Here is a 14,569-nt window from a genome sequence, read left to right on the forward strand (position 1 = left end):
CACATATAGAAATTTTTTGATATTTGCAACCATAGTAAAACAAAGACTTATATTTTTTATATTTACTTTATATATTTAAATGCCATTTAACAAAGAAAAATCAACCCAAAAAATGAGTTCGCGTGTCACCTGACACGCGTGTCATAGGTTCGCCATCACTGCTCTCTCTGGGGAGGGATCCCTAGTCTTCCGGAGGAAGCAGGTGCCCCAGGCCTGGCTACTCAGCACAGCCCACCATAGTGATTAGCGACAGGCCAGTTTCAACCCAGGAAAGTCAGTCCTGGGGCTTGTCCTGGGGTGACTGGGAAGAAGTGCTCTCCCCCTTGGAGCTGAACGCCCCTGGCAGGGAGGCCCACACACTTATGGAAGCCAATAATTTCCTTAGGGCTGGTGCTAGTTAAAGGGAGATTGTGTCATATGTGTCTGGGTTGGTATGAGCAATTCATACTGCTCCCCCCGCCCCCGGGACAAAGGACCGGAGCCCAAGTCGGCTCTCTCCTTACGTGGCCCAGCACAGCCCAGGCCTGTCCCCCAGCGTGGTCCTGAGGTGGCTGGTACCTGCGGGAGGGGCTGGCTTCAGGACCTCCCCCAGCACCTAGCGCAGCACCCGGCACAGAGCGGGACAGGAGGGACAGGGAAACGTCAGTACCCCAGGCTGGGCAAGCCAGGTTTCTGGCCCATTCCTAAGCCTTTCCTCTTCTCAACCCCTCCAAAAACATGTGCTTGAAGGAAGACACAGATACACACCCAACCCCTGCTGCATGAGCTGCGGCAGCCCAGGCAGGGGCAGTGCCGGGCCTTGCTGCCTCCTGACCTTGGGCACAGCCCGCCTCCTTGGCAACTCTTATCTGCAGTCCAGGAAGTTGCTGCAGCCGCCCTATTGGGCTCTGACACTTTATGACCCTGTGAACGAACCCAGCTGGCCCCACGGCACTGAGGACCTGGAACAGGGGGTGTGGGAGTTGGGCCTTCTAGGGGTGCAGGTCTCCAGCTTCAGGGCTCTTTGGACAGGCGCGTGTTCTGGTTAAACACACCCAGACCTGGAGCTGGGGGTGACCCTCTTGTTCTCACCTGTGCTGCTGTGCCAGGAGGTCCCTCCAGCATAGGCACCCCCTGAGGCCAGCCTGCTAGAGCCCAGAACAATGCCAGCAGGACAAGACCGCCCCAACCTCGAGCCATAGAGGGAAGGGCGACTGGGAGGAGGGGTGCAGGGGAGCAGCTGGGGACCGTACCCCTTCTGGACATGTCCACAAAACGGGGCCTTCCTGGTCTGATTTGGGCAGGACGCAGAGCCCCCCACCTGCGCCCGGAATGCCTACGGGCAGGGAAGGCCTGCTGTGCCCATCTATTTAACGTGGGGCAATGTGCTGCTATTCAAATGGGGGAATTAGTGATGAATGGGGGAAATTGTTTCTCCCTCTGTCCCATCTCCAGAAGAAGACAAAAACCCCTTTTACCTCGGCAAACAATGCCCTTATGTGGGCGCCAGCGCCCTGCAGCCTGCACAAGCCCAGCTCTGTGCGAGCCGCCAATCGCCACACCAGGCTCCAGGGCCACAGCCAGTGGCACCCTCTCCCAGTGTGAGACCCACACTGGCTCCCAAGGTGGGCTGGTCCGCCATCCCCGGGACCATGGGCATATGGCCATGCCAGCCCAGCCGGCCTGGTGCAGGCTGCCTTCTGGGGGCAGAGGCGCAGCTGCTGGAGACACTGCCTCCCTCCTTCATGGCTCCATGGCAGCAGCAGCAGCAGCAGCCGGGCAGGGGAGAACAGGGGACATCAATAATTCACACACAAAGGAGAAGGGTGGGGGAGTGCAGCGTGCTGGAGCCAGCAGCCCCACCGTGCCGGGGCCAGGGAGGTGTGAACACCAGAGGAGCCGGGCTGGATGTCTGAAGAGCCGGCCCCTTTCTCCTCCCTCAGCCAGTGTGGCTTTGGGCTGCAGTCTGGGGCAGACTTTGCTCTGAATTTGGGGTGTGCACCTCGCTGGGCTGGCCTCCGCCTGCTCTGACAAAGGCCAGTGGCCTCGGCCGTGTTTACATGATGCATAGTTCCCCGGGAGTGATCGGCTCCTGGCTGGCTACCCTGCTCTTCCTCCCGGAAAGAAGGGGGAGGGCCCGGGTTCAATGGGGGTGGGGTGGAGACACTCAGAGGCTGGGGTGAGGCAGTGCCACTGGGATCCCAGCCTCGTGGGTGAGGGGGTCACACTGGGCGCCTGCCCCCACCATCTGGCCTCCGGGTCCTGACTGCCCGCCCGGCTGCCCCTCCTGTGCACCCCACCCATCCCTGCGGTTCCAAAGGCTCCACTCTCACCTAAAGCCACCAGCTCAGGGACACCAGCACCTCTACTCACAGCACCCGCCTTCCTGCCTCAGCTTTTGTGACTCACTCCTTAAACAGGTGCCAACTCCGAGCAGGGCTGTCCAACAGACACAGAATGCGAGCCACACCTGGGAAATTTTCAATTTTCTAGTAGCCACATTAAAAAAGTGAAAAGACACAGGCAGAATGAATCTTAATAACCTGTTTAACCCAATATATCTAAAACACTGTAATTTCATCAAGTGATTACTACTGTGTTAAAACTGAGCTATTTTACGTTCTCTTTCCATGCTAACTTTGAAACTCCCTGTTTCAGAGTCATGCACAGGACAGCACACCTCCGTTTTCATGAGCCCTTTTCAATGGCCTCTGTGGCTCCTGTATTAGACAGTGCAGACCTAGATTTCTGCGACTTCCACCTGAAACTAAAATGACTTCTCTCAGTGCAGATCCTGGCCCCTAGGGAGGTGTCCAAGCTGGAGAGGAGAGTTGGGGTTTGGGGGCAGCTGGCCTGAGCAGGGCCAGTGAGGGGCACTGGGGACGGCGCCACCTTTGGTGGGGCGGACACTAAGTCTGCGTGGAAGGCCTGCACGCCCATCATGCCTACTGTGCATACCCACCCCCACTGCAGGCATCAGGGAGGAACCAAGGCTCCCAGAGGGACTTCATCAGCCGTCACACTGAGTGAGCAGCAGAGCCCAGATGGGCCTCCAGGCTGCCGGACCCACCCCTGGTGCTCCTTCTTCTCTAGGCCTCGGTTTACCCCATCTGTACTATGGAGCAGACCCCACCCCTGTCCCCACCGCACGTCCTATAGCCTCTCCCCCAGCACACACTGGCCTAAGTGCCCAGGAGGAAACAGTCCCAGGACAGACTGCCGGGGTCTGTGTTTTCCCGAGTACCACACTCCCCCTGGCCCCGCCCTCTAGGCCAAGCATAGGCAGTGGAAAATCAATGCTAATTCAATGTGCAAAGCTCTAGATGAGATGCCCACTCCACCCTCCCACCCCAAAACCAATCATGTGCTGTGAGAGCAAACAAAGCCACTTCGGGCAACCATGTGTGAATGATTCATGGGGCAGGGCCCTGCCCCTGAGCCTGTGTGTGTGTGTGTGTGTGTGTGGCGGGGGGGGGAGGGGGGGTGTAGTGTGAGGGCCAGGGAAACTGGTCTGGGTTCGGTGGATCCCAGTCCTTAGGTCAGAGTGATGACGCCAACGTGGCCCTGGTCACTTCCTGGTTCCTGGGAAAGTTGCCCTTGGACAGGCTCAGGGTGGCAATGCCTCTCCTTCATGCCCTCCCCCAGCTCCTCCCCAGCACAGCAGGGCCTTCCGCAGGGGCTCAGCAGGCAGTGGGGTTCACATACTCCCTGGGCTGAGGGGCACAGGCAGGGGCAGGCTCTGGTGTGCTGACGGCCCAGGCGAATCTCAGGTGTGTGGGGGAGGGGGTGTCTCCCTCTCCCTCACCTCTCAGGCCCGAGCCTGTCCTGCACGAATGTCCTCACCAGGTGTCTGGGAGCCGGGGGCCTGAGACCCTGGCAGCCTGCACAAGGCCAGGGCTGTGCGGGCCCGGCCTGCTCCTGGGATAAAGGATCCCTCAGTGCTGTCTCCCAGCCTCTCTCCGTCTTCGGTGTCCAGAGACCAGGACAGCCCGGCATTGTCTGTGCTGCCTGCAGCCCAGCTGATGATGGACACTTCCCTGTGACCCAGGACTGCCAGGGTGGCCCACGGCCAATTCCCGGAAGGGCTTGGGCCCCCAGTTCTCTGTTCCTGGGGGGAGGGGAGGGCAGGAGGCCACTGCCTCTCCATCCGGTGTGGATATTTAGAGCCTTAAATAGGAGCAACAGCTCTTGCTCTAGAATGAGGAGGGTGACCTGTAGCCGGAGGAGGCGGCCCAGACCCAGTTTCCAGCCTCACCTCGGACAAGTGGGGTCAGGGGAAGGACAGGGCAAGATGGGCCTGTGAGGGGGAGAGAAGGCTCAGCTTAAAAGCCCCCCGCAGGAAAAGGGCGGCTGTGGTAAAGTGGCCACAATCCTCCCACCATGTGACAATGACCAGGGTGGATGCCCTGCCTCGGGTGTGGGGCCGTGGAGTTGGCTGCACAGGCCACGGAATCCTCTGTCCCTTGGAGGGGGAGAGCTGCTCCAACCCCAGAGGTGACCCCGTGGGAGGGCGGACACCATCTGCAGAGGACACTAGCAGTGGCCAAGGCTCGGGGGGAATGCGGTGACTGAGTCTGCCTGGCCTGGCCCCAACTCTCACTCGCCCCATCAGCACTAGCACATGGTCCCCTGCCCGTTCCCTTGCACGAGCAGCTTCCACCACTGGCTGAGAGCACTCCTGGGGCACCCATGGTTGCCTGGCACAGTGACTGCCCAAACAGCTGGACGGCAGAACAAACGTGCAGCTGAGCTTGGGACAGATCTGGGGTTTGCAGATCAAGGAGCAAGATTCGGGGTTCCCTGACAGGCTCTGGCACATGTGGGTAGGGAATGGGATGGGAACTCAGGAGAAACTGAGGATCCAGACCCTCCACGCCCAGCTCCCTTTCCAAAGAGATAAAACTCTAGGGCCGTGGTCGGCAAGCTCATTAGTCACCAGAGCCAAATATCAACAGTACGACGATTGAAATTTCTTTCGAGAGCCAAATTTTTTAAACTTAAACTATATAGGTAGGTACATTGTTATTAACTTCATTAGGGTACTCCTAAGGCTTAGGGAGAGCCACACTCAAGGGGCCAAAGAGCCGCATGTGGCTCGAGAGCCGCAGTTTGCTGACCATGGCTCTAGGGGATTGAGAGCAGGGGCTCAGGGCACTGGTGTGAGTGTTGAATAGAAGAAAGCTGTGGTCAGAACCCTACAGGGTGCCGGGGGCAGAGGGGACCAAGAGAGACCTGAACAGGTGAGGAGGCAGGACGGGACCAAGCAAGGAGGGACCATAGCAGCTGGCAGAGGTGAGGAGGACGACTCTCCAGTCTGTGCTGATCCACCTATAGCCCCTCAGCCTGTGGCCATGGACCCCAGCCTCCCGTCCTTCGGTGAGCCCCTCGCACCAGCCTGGCCACCTCAGAGGAAATGATCCTATAACCGTTCACTGAGCCTCCCCGGCACCAGGGGAGTGCTGAGCCCTGCCCACCCATCACCCAGTCTTCACCCACCGTAAGGAAGGGGCAATGATTGGGCCTAGGCCACACAGCCAGGGAGGAGGGCGTGGAGGCAGGATCCGAGGTTGGTGGCTGGGACCTGGGGCCTGCACACACCCCCCACCCCAAGACCACTATGGGGTCGGGGGAGCAGGGGAGAGGAGAGGCCCTGCCGGTGAGCAAAGGAGAGGCACCACCACCACCCAGTTTGCATTTCTGGGCAGTGGAGGGCCCCACCTGAGGGAGCAAGTCAGGAGGCAGAAAGCCTTGGTCTCACCAAGAGCTTCTGAGGCCACAGAACTAATGGTTGTCGTCACCCAGGCCACACTAGAGGCAGAAGCCAGGGGTCAGAGGGGCACAGCTTGCTTTAAGACCGCACTGCAGGGGCCAGGCAGGCCAGGGCCCCCTCAGGAGAGCCACAGCAGAGTTCCAGGGGCCCACCTGCAGGGAGCCGTGTCCAGGTCAGGCCTCAGGCCCACAGGGGTGACTCCACCTCTCTCCGTGTTCCCAGCAATCTCGCAGGCCACACCCTTGCCTGCATACGAAGCTTCTGGAGACATGCGACCCAGGGGCCCCGATCCTGGCCTTCAGCATCTCCCTCCCTTCCCAGCCTCCTCCTGACGTGCTGCCCGAGCTGCCCAGGATGCCTCAGGCCGGCCCCAGCTGCCTTCAACATCACGCCAGCATGGCCTGCTCCGAGAGGCTTTCCTGGCCGTCTCTGCCCCTGGTTACTCAACAGCCATTTGTTGATCACTTGGGGGGGGGGGGCACTTAGGATTCAAGCCTTAGTCCCGAGGACGCTCCCTGAGGCCTGTTTGTTTGTTTGTTTGTTTAAATATGTCCTTATTGACTTTGTAGAGGGGAAAGATAGAAACATCGGTGAGAGAGAAACATCGATTGCTTACCTCCCACAGGTGCCCCGGCCAGGGCTGGGGATCGAGCCTGTAACTGAGGCATGTGCCCTTGGCTGGAATCGAACCGGACCCTTCAGTCCAAAGGCTGGTGCTCTACCCACTGAGCCAAACCAGCTAGGGCAAGGCCCTGTTTTTAATGAAGCAAAAGGGGGACTTAAATGTCCTTCCCCAGGAGTGGCCCAAACATTGGTTCTGGAGTCAGAGAGACCGTGGTCTGGGCAGGTTATTCCTTCTCGGTAGGAAAAGCAGAGTCATAGCCCTGACGCACAGGGTCCCCGCCTGTCACCAGCTGGGGCCCAGCACACAGGGGGCCCAGGAAGGGGCCCCCGTCACTGAACTAAACAAACCACCTTTAAAAATGCCACTGCAGTCACAGGGGCAGAGGCAAACGACATTAAGTGGAAAAAAAGATGGCCGCAACGACAGGGCCCCCTCCCCACTTTTTGAAGAAAATGAGATTGATTACACACACGGAGAAGATCAAGAAAAATATGCCCCAAACATTGGTCTTTTTCATTTTTTTCCTCCTCTGTCTTTTTCTAACTTTTTCACATTGAATGCAATACTTTAGAAACAAGGAGAAAAATAAGATACATTTCTACGGAGATGCCCCTTTTGCCCTCCGAAAGCTTAGAGCCCCAAGGGCAGGCTCCTTCAAGGCAGGGTGGGCTTACGGTTGTTTGCATGTCACGGTAGAGGCTCACTCTTCCCATGACAGACCTGAGGACGAGCCTGGAAGAACCTAAGGCCTCACAGCCCGGTAATGGCCGGTCAGCTGGCTCCCTGTCCCCAGGGGGAAGGAAGCTCTGAGGCCCCGTGGGTCCCAGAGGCCGAGGCTAGAGGAGCGTCTCATCGGAGAGACTCAAACAAGAGGCCCTGGAACGCCCCAGGACACCCCCCAGCCGGCAACTCCCGGTGACCCTGCAGGAAAAAGGAAGCAGGACCCTCAGTTCTCCTGGTGCTGGTTTCCTGTCTGGCCCGGGGGTGAGTAATGTCCGCTCCCCACCCCCATGCGTCCCTTCTGAAGGCCAGGCCTCACATTTTCCGTTCAGGAAGGGGCAGAGCAAGAGGCCTGGTGAAGCACATCCAGAGGAAAGGGCAGGAGGGGCCCTGGCCTGGCGCTGCCTGCCGGAGTGGGCACCCCGGCCTCGCCACATACCTGATGGCCAGGGGCCTGCCGGCTCACCTGCCTGTGTGCCCGCCCTCGTTCACTCTTGCACTCACTCATTCATTCAACAGACATTCCGATCTGCCTGCTCTGGGCCAGGCCCTGCGCTCTCAGGGTGCCCATGGTATCCGGGAAGAGACGGGCATCAGATAATCCACCGACAGAGCGTCATTAGACTCACACGCTGTTCAGGCCCAAGTCAGCCCCAGACCACAGCATCTCTGGGCAAAGTCTCAACAGCTGGTTTCTCCCGGGCATCCTCCCTCCAGCCCCAACAGGCAGCCCTGGGACAGAGTGCTTTTCCAGGCATCTGTGCTGAGGCCAGAGTGCTGTCTGGACTCCAAAGAAAGCGCAGAGCCTCAGCAGGCTTGGCGGTGGTCTGGAGGGGTCTTGGCTGTGTGAGCAGCACGGGAGGGGTCACTCTAGGCCCCTGAAAAGGCAATGCTCTGGGTGTGTAGGGGGCCTCCTCTGGTTCCCACACTTCCGTGCCCATTTCTGGGGAAGAGAGGAACAACTGTTTTTTAAAAATATATATATATATATTTTATTGATTTTTTACAGAGAGGAAGGGAGAGGAATAGAGAGTTAGAAACATCGATCAGCTGCCTCCTGCACGCCCCCTACTGGGGATGTGCCCGCAACCAAGGTACATGCCCTTGACCGGAATCGAACCTGGGACCCTTGAGTCTGCAGGCCGACACTCTATCCACTGAGCCAAACCGGTCAGGGCAGGAACAACTATTTATCGAGACCTGGTCCCCAGAACCTCACACATGGCCTTGATGCGTGCCAAGGAGGAAGAGGGCAGCCTGCGTACCTCCTGCCTCACGCCAGGTGCCCAAATCCGCTCCCTGATCCTGTTTCCTCTCCTGACAGGAGACAAGGGTGATGTGCTCACCATGGCAGCTACAGCCCCAGCGAGGAAGTGCCTTGCCAGTGGTGCTCCGGCCCAGTGCTGTGATTTCAGGGAGCTGGGAATGGCCACAGAGAGATCTGGGAAGTAAAGCCTTGCAGGCAATGGAGGGAGGGCCCGGGGAAGAAAAATAAGCTTACTTGACTGCAAGCACACTCCCACCGGCCAGCAAACCTCGAGAAAAGCTGCGGGGATGGGGAGCTGGCCTGTTTATCACTCATTCCTGGGTCTCAGCCCTGGGACTGCCTGCTTTCATCTGCCTTTGTTAAAACTTGAAAAGTGAGGAGGAGGAGGAGGAAGAGGAGGAGGAGAAGCCCAACTTGTCCTCAACAAAGGGCAGACCTATATCCTCTCTGGTAGGTCTCAAAAAAGTAGTTCCTCTATTCATCCAGACCACAAGTATTCAGCAGGCCCCTCCAGTGTGCCTGGCATGCAGCTCCGTTCACTGGGACGGAGCAGAGAGTGACACTGACACGGTCCACATCTCAGAGCTCACGGTGGGGGCCTCAGACATCATCTTTCCAACTTGCCACTTCCATGGGTTAGAGATGGTCAGTGGGCCTGGGGAAGCCTCTGGATGAAGGCATATGAGCAGGGAGCGGAGACCGTGGAGGGCTGAGGCTGGGTGTGGAGTGCAGTGCCAACTAGAGCTCCTGCTTGGCCTGTCCCCACTTTCGTTAACAAGAGGGGACATGAGAACACCCTGCAGCCCCGATGGTCTCCCATTGACTCACTTTCGGAGCGGGAGCTCAGCCTGTCTGCACTCGAAGTACCTTCAGAGAAGGATGCTGGCTGCATGCCACTGTGGGGGCTGGGGCTGTGTCAGCCACAACCCTTTGGGAGCCCATTGCTTTGGTCTGACATGGCGTCACCAACAGATCTGGGACCAGAAGGGCCAGCAGGCTGGGCATTCTCAAGGCCTGCGACCCCCGCACGGGGCTTAGGTTGGCCTCTGGCCAGCACATCAGCCCACAGCCTCCAGACACAGCCTCTGATTAAATAATTAAATTGATGGTATCATGGTCAACACCATCCTCCCTGTCTCCAGCTCTGGCTGCCCGCCCTGATAAACACCCATGTTCTGTCAGCAGGCCAGCCTGCCTCAGCCCCAGCACCCAGGCCAGGAGGGACCTGAATGGCAGGGGGCGAGGTGAGGGGAATACTAGTGACCACGCCCAGGCTGGGCTCCCCACAAGGCTCCTGGGGGACCGGCTGCAGGACATGCTGACCCCACCAGCCTCTTTGCGCTTCTCTCTGCTTCATCTTCATGATTCTGCTGCCTCTGGGCAGCGGGCCAATGATGCTGAGGAAGCCCCGTGACCACCACAGAAACACTCCCTTCTGCTCCCTGATCCCGGAGCCCCCCCAAATCACCAAACCTCCCTGGAACTGTCTCCAACGGAGGCCAGCCCTCCGGGGGGGTTGTGGGGAACAATACCACAGGACTTGTCTGAGAATAAGCTGGGGCCCCATTCAGTCCTACTACTCTGAGTTTAAAAAAAAAAATGTTCTGGCCCTAGATGGTTTGGCTCAGTGGATAAAGCGTCAGCCTGCGGACTGAAGGGTCCCGGGTTCGATTCCTGTCAAGGGCACATGCCAGGGTTGCAGGCTCGATCCCCAGTAGGGGGTGTGCAGGAGGCAGCCAATCAATGATTCTCTCTCATCATTAATGTTTCTATCTCTCTCCCTCTCCTTTCCTCTCTGAAATCAATAAAAATATAAAAAAATAAATAAAATAAAAAAATACTCTCCTTCTTTAAAAAAAACGTGTTCTGGATCCTTCTTGGGAGAATATAACTGACACCCTAGGCTGAGCGTTGTTGTAGGGGCCCTTGGAGTAGCCCTTGGGTATGGCTCCCAATCACCTCAGCTGAGGAGGGAGGTCAGCTGTTGGGCCCTTCCCAGCCTCAGTGCCCCCAGCAGCATGTGGCGGCCTCCGCCCAGGTCCCCACCTGCTAGGGGAGCTAGAAGGTAGCACTGGTCTGGAGGCTGGAAGCACAAGGGGTCGTGCTGACCTCACGAGGTAGCAAGGCACAAAAGCCTTTTCTTTCCCAGTAGCCTTGCACCCTCTTCTCAAAGAACCACCTCCTGGGCTCCCCAGGCCCTGGCCCAGCCACCCAGCTGCCTCGGGCGGAGTCTCCTCCCAGACAAAGCCGGATTCAGGTCTGAGAAAGCAGTCAGAGGCGAGCGGTTCTGCCATGGAGATGAACTTTGACCCTAACTGCAAGGCTCCTACCCCTTATTTACTCTCTAAGGCTAACCCGTTTCACAGAGTTAACATTACACCCCTTTTTAACCCTGCACCTCCCTCTCACATTCCAGGCCCCGACCTTCGACCCCTCCTAATTGCCAGCTCTACACCCCAGTTCTCTGAGGCCTGGTGTGGCTCATCCCCTAGCACCAGTCACCTCCTCCCCAGAAAACAGAACCCAGACAGGACACTGACCATAGGTGCCCCCTGAGGCCAACAACTGCACCCAACTGAGGCAGGCACTGGAGCCCCAGTGCCCCGCATCCCGGGGCCGCCACCAGGGGGCACTGGAGTAGACTTCTGGGCGTGACTGCTGAGCACGACTCTCCCACCCCAAAGAGGAAGTCTCTCTTCTCAGGGAGGCTGGAGGTGGTGCCTGGCAGGCCCTGGAGGCAGCAGGGCCAGGGTAGGGAAGAACAGACAGCTCCTCAGCCCGGGCCCCATCTCATCCCCGGGACTGGGGGCATGTGGAGAAGCGCACTGCCTGCTCCATCGCCAGGTGACAGGCAGGGACCCTGTCCCTACAGCCTTCCCTCAGAGTGGCAGAAGCCTGGCGTTGCTTTCACTGCTGCACCAATGAACTGTTCCGGCCAAGCACACTGTGAACCACCCAGACCTGAACCGTGGTAACAGAAATCACATCAGCTCCTGAGCATCAGGACAAACAAGCCAGCATGATGCCCGCCGTCAGGCGACCAGTCCCCGAGAGCCATCCATTTATCTTTGGGAGGAGTGACCTGGTCTCCCTGGAACCGGGAGCTGGGCAGTGGGGCCCACGGAGATGTGGAGAACACTGTGGGGGCACCTGTAAGCCTGGGCCACCCCCAGAGGTCCTGGCCCAGATTCCTAGGGCCTTGTTGTCCTGCACGGCCTCTCCCCCACCAGCCACCGAGAGACACTCACCGTCCTCTTGGCTGTGGAGGTTCTGCGGGCTCCGCATCCTCTCGTCCTGGCTGGGACTCAGGCTGGAGGCCAGGTGTGGGTCAGCTGACATCCATGTGGAATCGTTCATATCAAAATCTTCACTGCTCACAGAAGTTTCATCCTGATCAGGGACAAAGAAGGTGGGTGTTCAACAGGGATGGGCGATCAGCAGCCCTCGGGCCGCCCTGTGAGCGAAGCCCAGGGCCCGTGGGCATTTGCCGGAGCTCTGGGGACCATGAGAGCCTCCAGACCTTGCAGAGGGGGCTGGGTTGCTCCCAGCCCCCGTGGAAGTGGCTCGGGCTTGGGCTCTGGTTCCTGTCGGAAGCCAGGGCTGAGGGCCGGAGCTCTGTAATTGAAGACAATTACGAGGTCTCGCATCCTGCAGGGGCGGATGGCAGGGCCAAGGTTGAAACAAGCACCGTAAACAAAGGCCACAGCTCCCGCTCCCTACCCACAGCCTGGGGAGGAGGGCTCACTGTGAACAGGGCCAGGCAGCCAGAAGTGGGTAGCAGGACATGCCGGGCACCTCCCAGGCCAAGCCCATCGTCCCACCAGGCCTACCACCCTGACCCCCATGGGGCATGCATGGAATTCCTTTCTCCCACTCCCCCAGCCCAGAGGACATTTCTGTCTTCCTTCTTCCTAACCTTTGCTGTGCTTCAAAGATATGCTCTTGGGCAGCTTCCAGAGCTGAAAAGGCCAGCCCCAGAAGCTAGAGAAGGAAGGGGGTGGGGCAGGCAAGGGTTCAGATCAGACCGCAAAGGGGGTTCGGCTCAAGGGCCTAGGGGACCGCTCGGGCCTTCCAAACAGCCGGAGGGCCTGCTAGCGAGGAGAGCCCGCTGCGAGGACCACGCCCGCCTCCTCTCCCCTCACTGGCTTCAGTGAGCACTTGGCCAGTCATCCGGGAACCCCTGGGGCGGGGCCCCTTCCATCCGGCCCTCCAGTGGGAAGGGACCCCACCTCCTCTGGCCCAGCCTCTTTCAGGAGCTGCAAGCAACTGTGTTTGGAGGTGGCTGTACATCTCAGAAAGATGACCCAGCAACTCCCACACCCCTGATTCCCGACTGCCCACTCCCCTGCCCCTCCGGCAAGATACAATGGTCTCCGTGGGCTCCCAGTCAGGACGTCTGGCAGGGCCCCCCCACACCAGGCCTCCCCTCCAGGGCCCGCTCACAAACATCTCTTTTATAGTGAGCAAACACACTCTAGTTTGAACTTTCTTCTGCTGCTCTCCCTGAGGCAGACACATCTGTTCTCCAAGTGCTAGGGAACCAGCCTGCCTTAGCCTCCACTCCCTCCCCCACTCCGCAGGGCTGCAGGGAGTTTCCTGGAATTTACGGCTTCTGTGCAGCAAGAGTGTGTACCCTCCGCAGCTGAATCCAGAGGACTCAAGTTGGGCCAGGACACCAGCTCTGCCCAGCTCCGGGGTCACCACACAGCACACTCAGAGCCTCAGGGGATGGAGACCAAGTATCTTCATCCCCTCCCCCCCCCGACCCCCCACATGCACTCACTCTGCCTCCCTCCCACAGGCACCTCCACCCACACTCTTCCTTGGGTGAAAACACGCTCACTTATACTTGCTCAGTGTTCTCACACCCGGAGGGATACATGCCCGTTCAAAAAGCTCTCTCTGCACAAAGGGTCCAAAGGGCCAACGAAACTCTCCCCTATGCTGATTGGATAGAACCTGAGAGTGAGGCTGCTGGGTGGGGGAGCGGACCCTTGGAGGTACCCAGCCCATGCAGGCACTTGGACCAGGGACATCCTCACTTGGGCCCCTGGTTACCCAAGGGACACTGTGCTCAGGGTATGAACTGAAGTCCTGGTTGAGTAGGAAGGCCCTCTCCTGACTGATGGTTGAAACACGGAGTCTTCTATTAACATCTGGAAGCACCATCTACTCAAAATGCCCCACCCACTCATTCAACAGTACTTACTGGACACCTACTATGGACCAAGCACCTTTCCAGGTGCGGGGAGATTCAGCTGTGGATAAGACAGCTGGTCCTCCTGGTGCACTACGCCCAGTTGGAAAAACACATGATGCTGGTGGTGATGAGGGGGACAAAGCAAAATAAAGCTTAATAAGAGGGGAGAGGGGCCTGCAGGACTGTGGCTGCCTGGCCAGGGAGGACCTCGCTGCCAGGGAACAAAGGCAGAGGCCTGCAGGGCGTGAGGGAGGTGGTCGTGGGGCAGTCTACCCAGGAGCATTCCAGGCCAAGGCAGAGGCTGGTGCATGTGAGGAGTAGCCACACAGGAGTGTCCCCTCCCAAGATGCACAAAACCTTGGGCAGGGCTGTCTCCAGCTCAGAGAAAGGCTTGTAGAGTGTCCCACTGAACACACAGTGTTCTCACCGAGAAGCAGGAAAGAGTAAGAACCGCTAGGTGCAGCACCGCCGGCTCCCACATTCTTGCGCCACTTGGTCAGGTTTAAAAGAACAGCAGAAGTCAGAGTTTATCGGGTGGCAAGTGCTCCTTGGATCACCTCATTTCACCCTTCCCACAGGCCCACCAGGCAGGTACAGTTACCAGCCCATTCTATAGGTAAGAAAACTGAGGCTCCAAGGGGTTCAGGCACTCGCCCAAGGTCATGAGCTAACAAGTGGCAGAGCCAGACGTGTACAATCCTGAAGGCCCAGACACACAGCTCTCCTCGCTTGCCTCTGCTCAACTGTCCCTCTCACCTGTGGTGCCCCATGACCCAAATTCCTCTCCATCAACTCCAGCTCAGTCTCCATCGTTCCTCTTCTTGCACAACCTGTCTGCCTGTACCATTAGCCCCATCAGTCAGTCAGGCACCCCCCTCAGCTGTAGCATGTCAACACACAGGTCTCTGCCCTGTCTTCCCCAGAAAAACTCTAAGCCTTTTTAAGAGTGGGGACCAGGCAGTATGTTCCCTAGACCCTCCTGCAAAGCAAGGGAGACTTACTGAATCG

General features: G+C 58.4%; 1 protein-coding gene across 1 annotated transcript in view; it reads right to left on the minus strand.

Moving 5' to 3' along the window:
- NOL4L (nucleolar protein 4-like) overlaps positions 1–14,569 on the minus strand; it is a 117,101-nt gene that overhangs the window by 24,066 nt on the left and 78,466 nt on the right. The window contains exon 5 of the mRNA XM_015566650.1: positions 11,610–11,751. Within this exon, the coding sequence (XP_015422136.1) occupies positions 11,610–11,751 (142 nt within the window). The remainder of the gene's footprint in view (positions 1–11,609; positions 11,752–14,569) is intronic.

This window comes from Myotis davidii, unplaced genomic scaffold, assembly GCF_000327345.1.
Source record: "Myotis davidii unplaced genomic scaffold, ASM32734v1 scaffold562, whole genome shotgun sequence".
NCBI classification, from domain to species: domain Eukaryota; kingdom Metazoa; phylum Chordata; class Mammalia; order Chiroptera; family Vespertilionidae; genus Myotis; species Myotis davidii.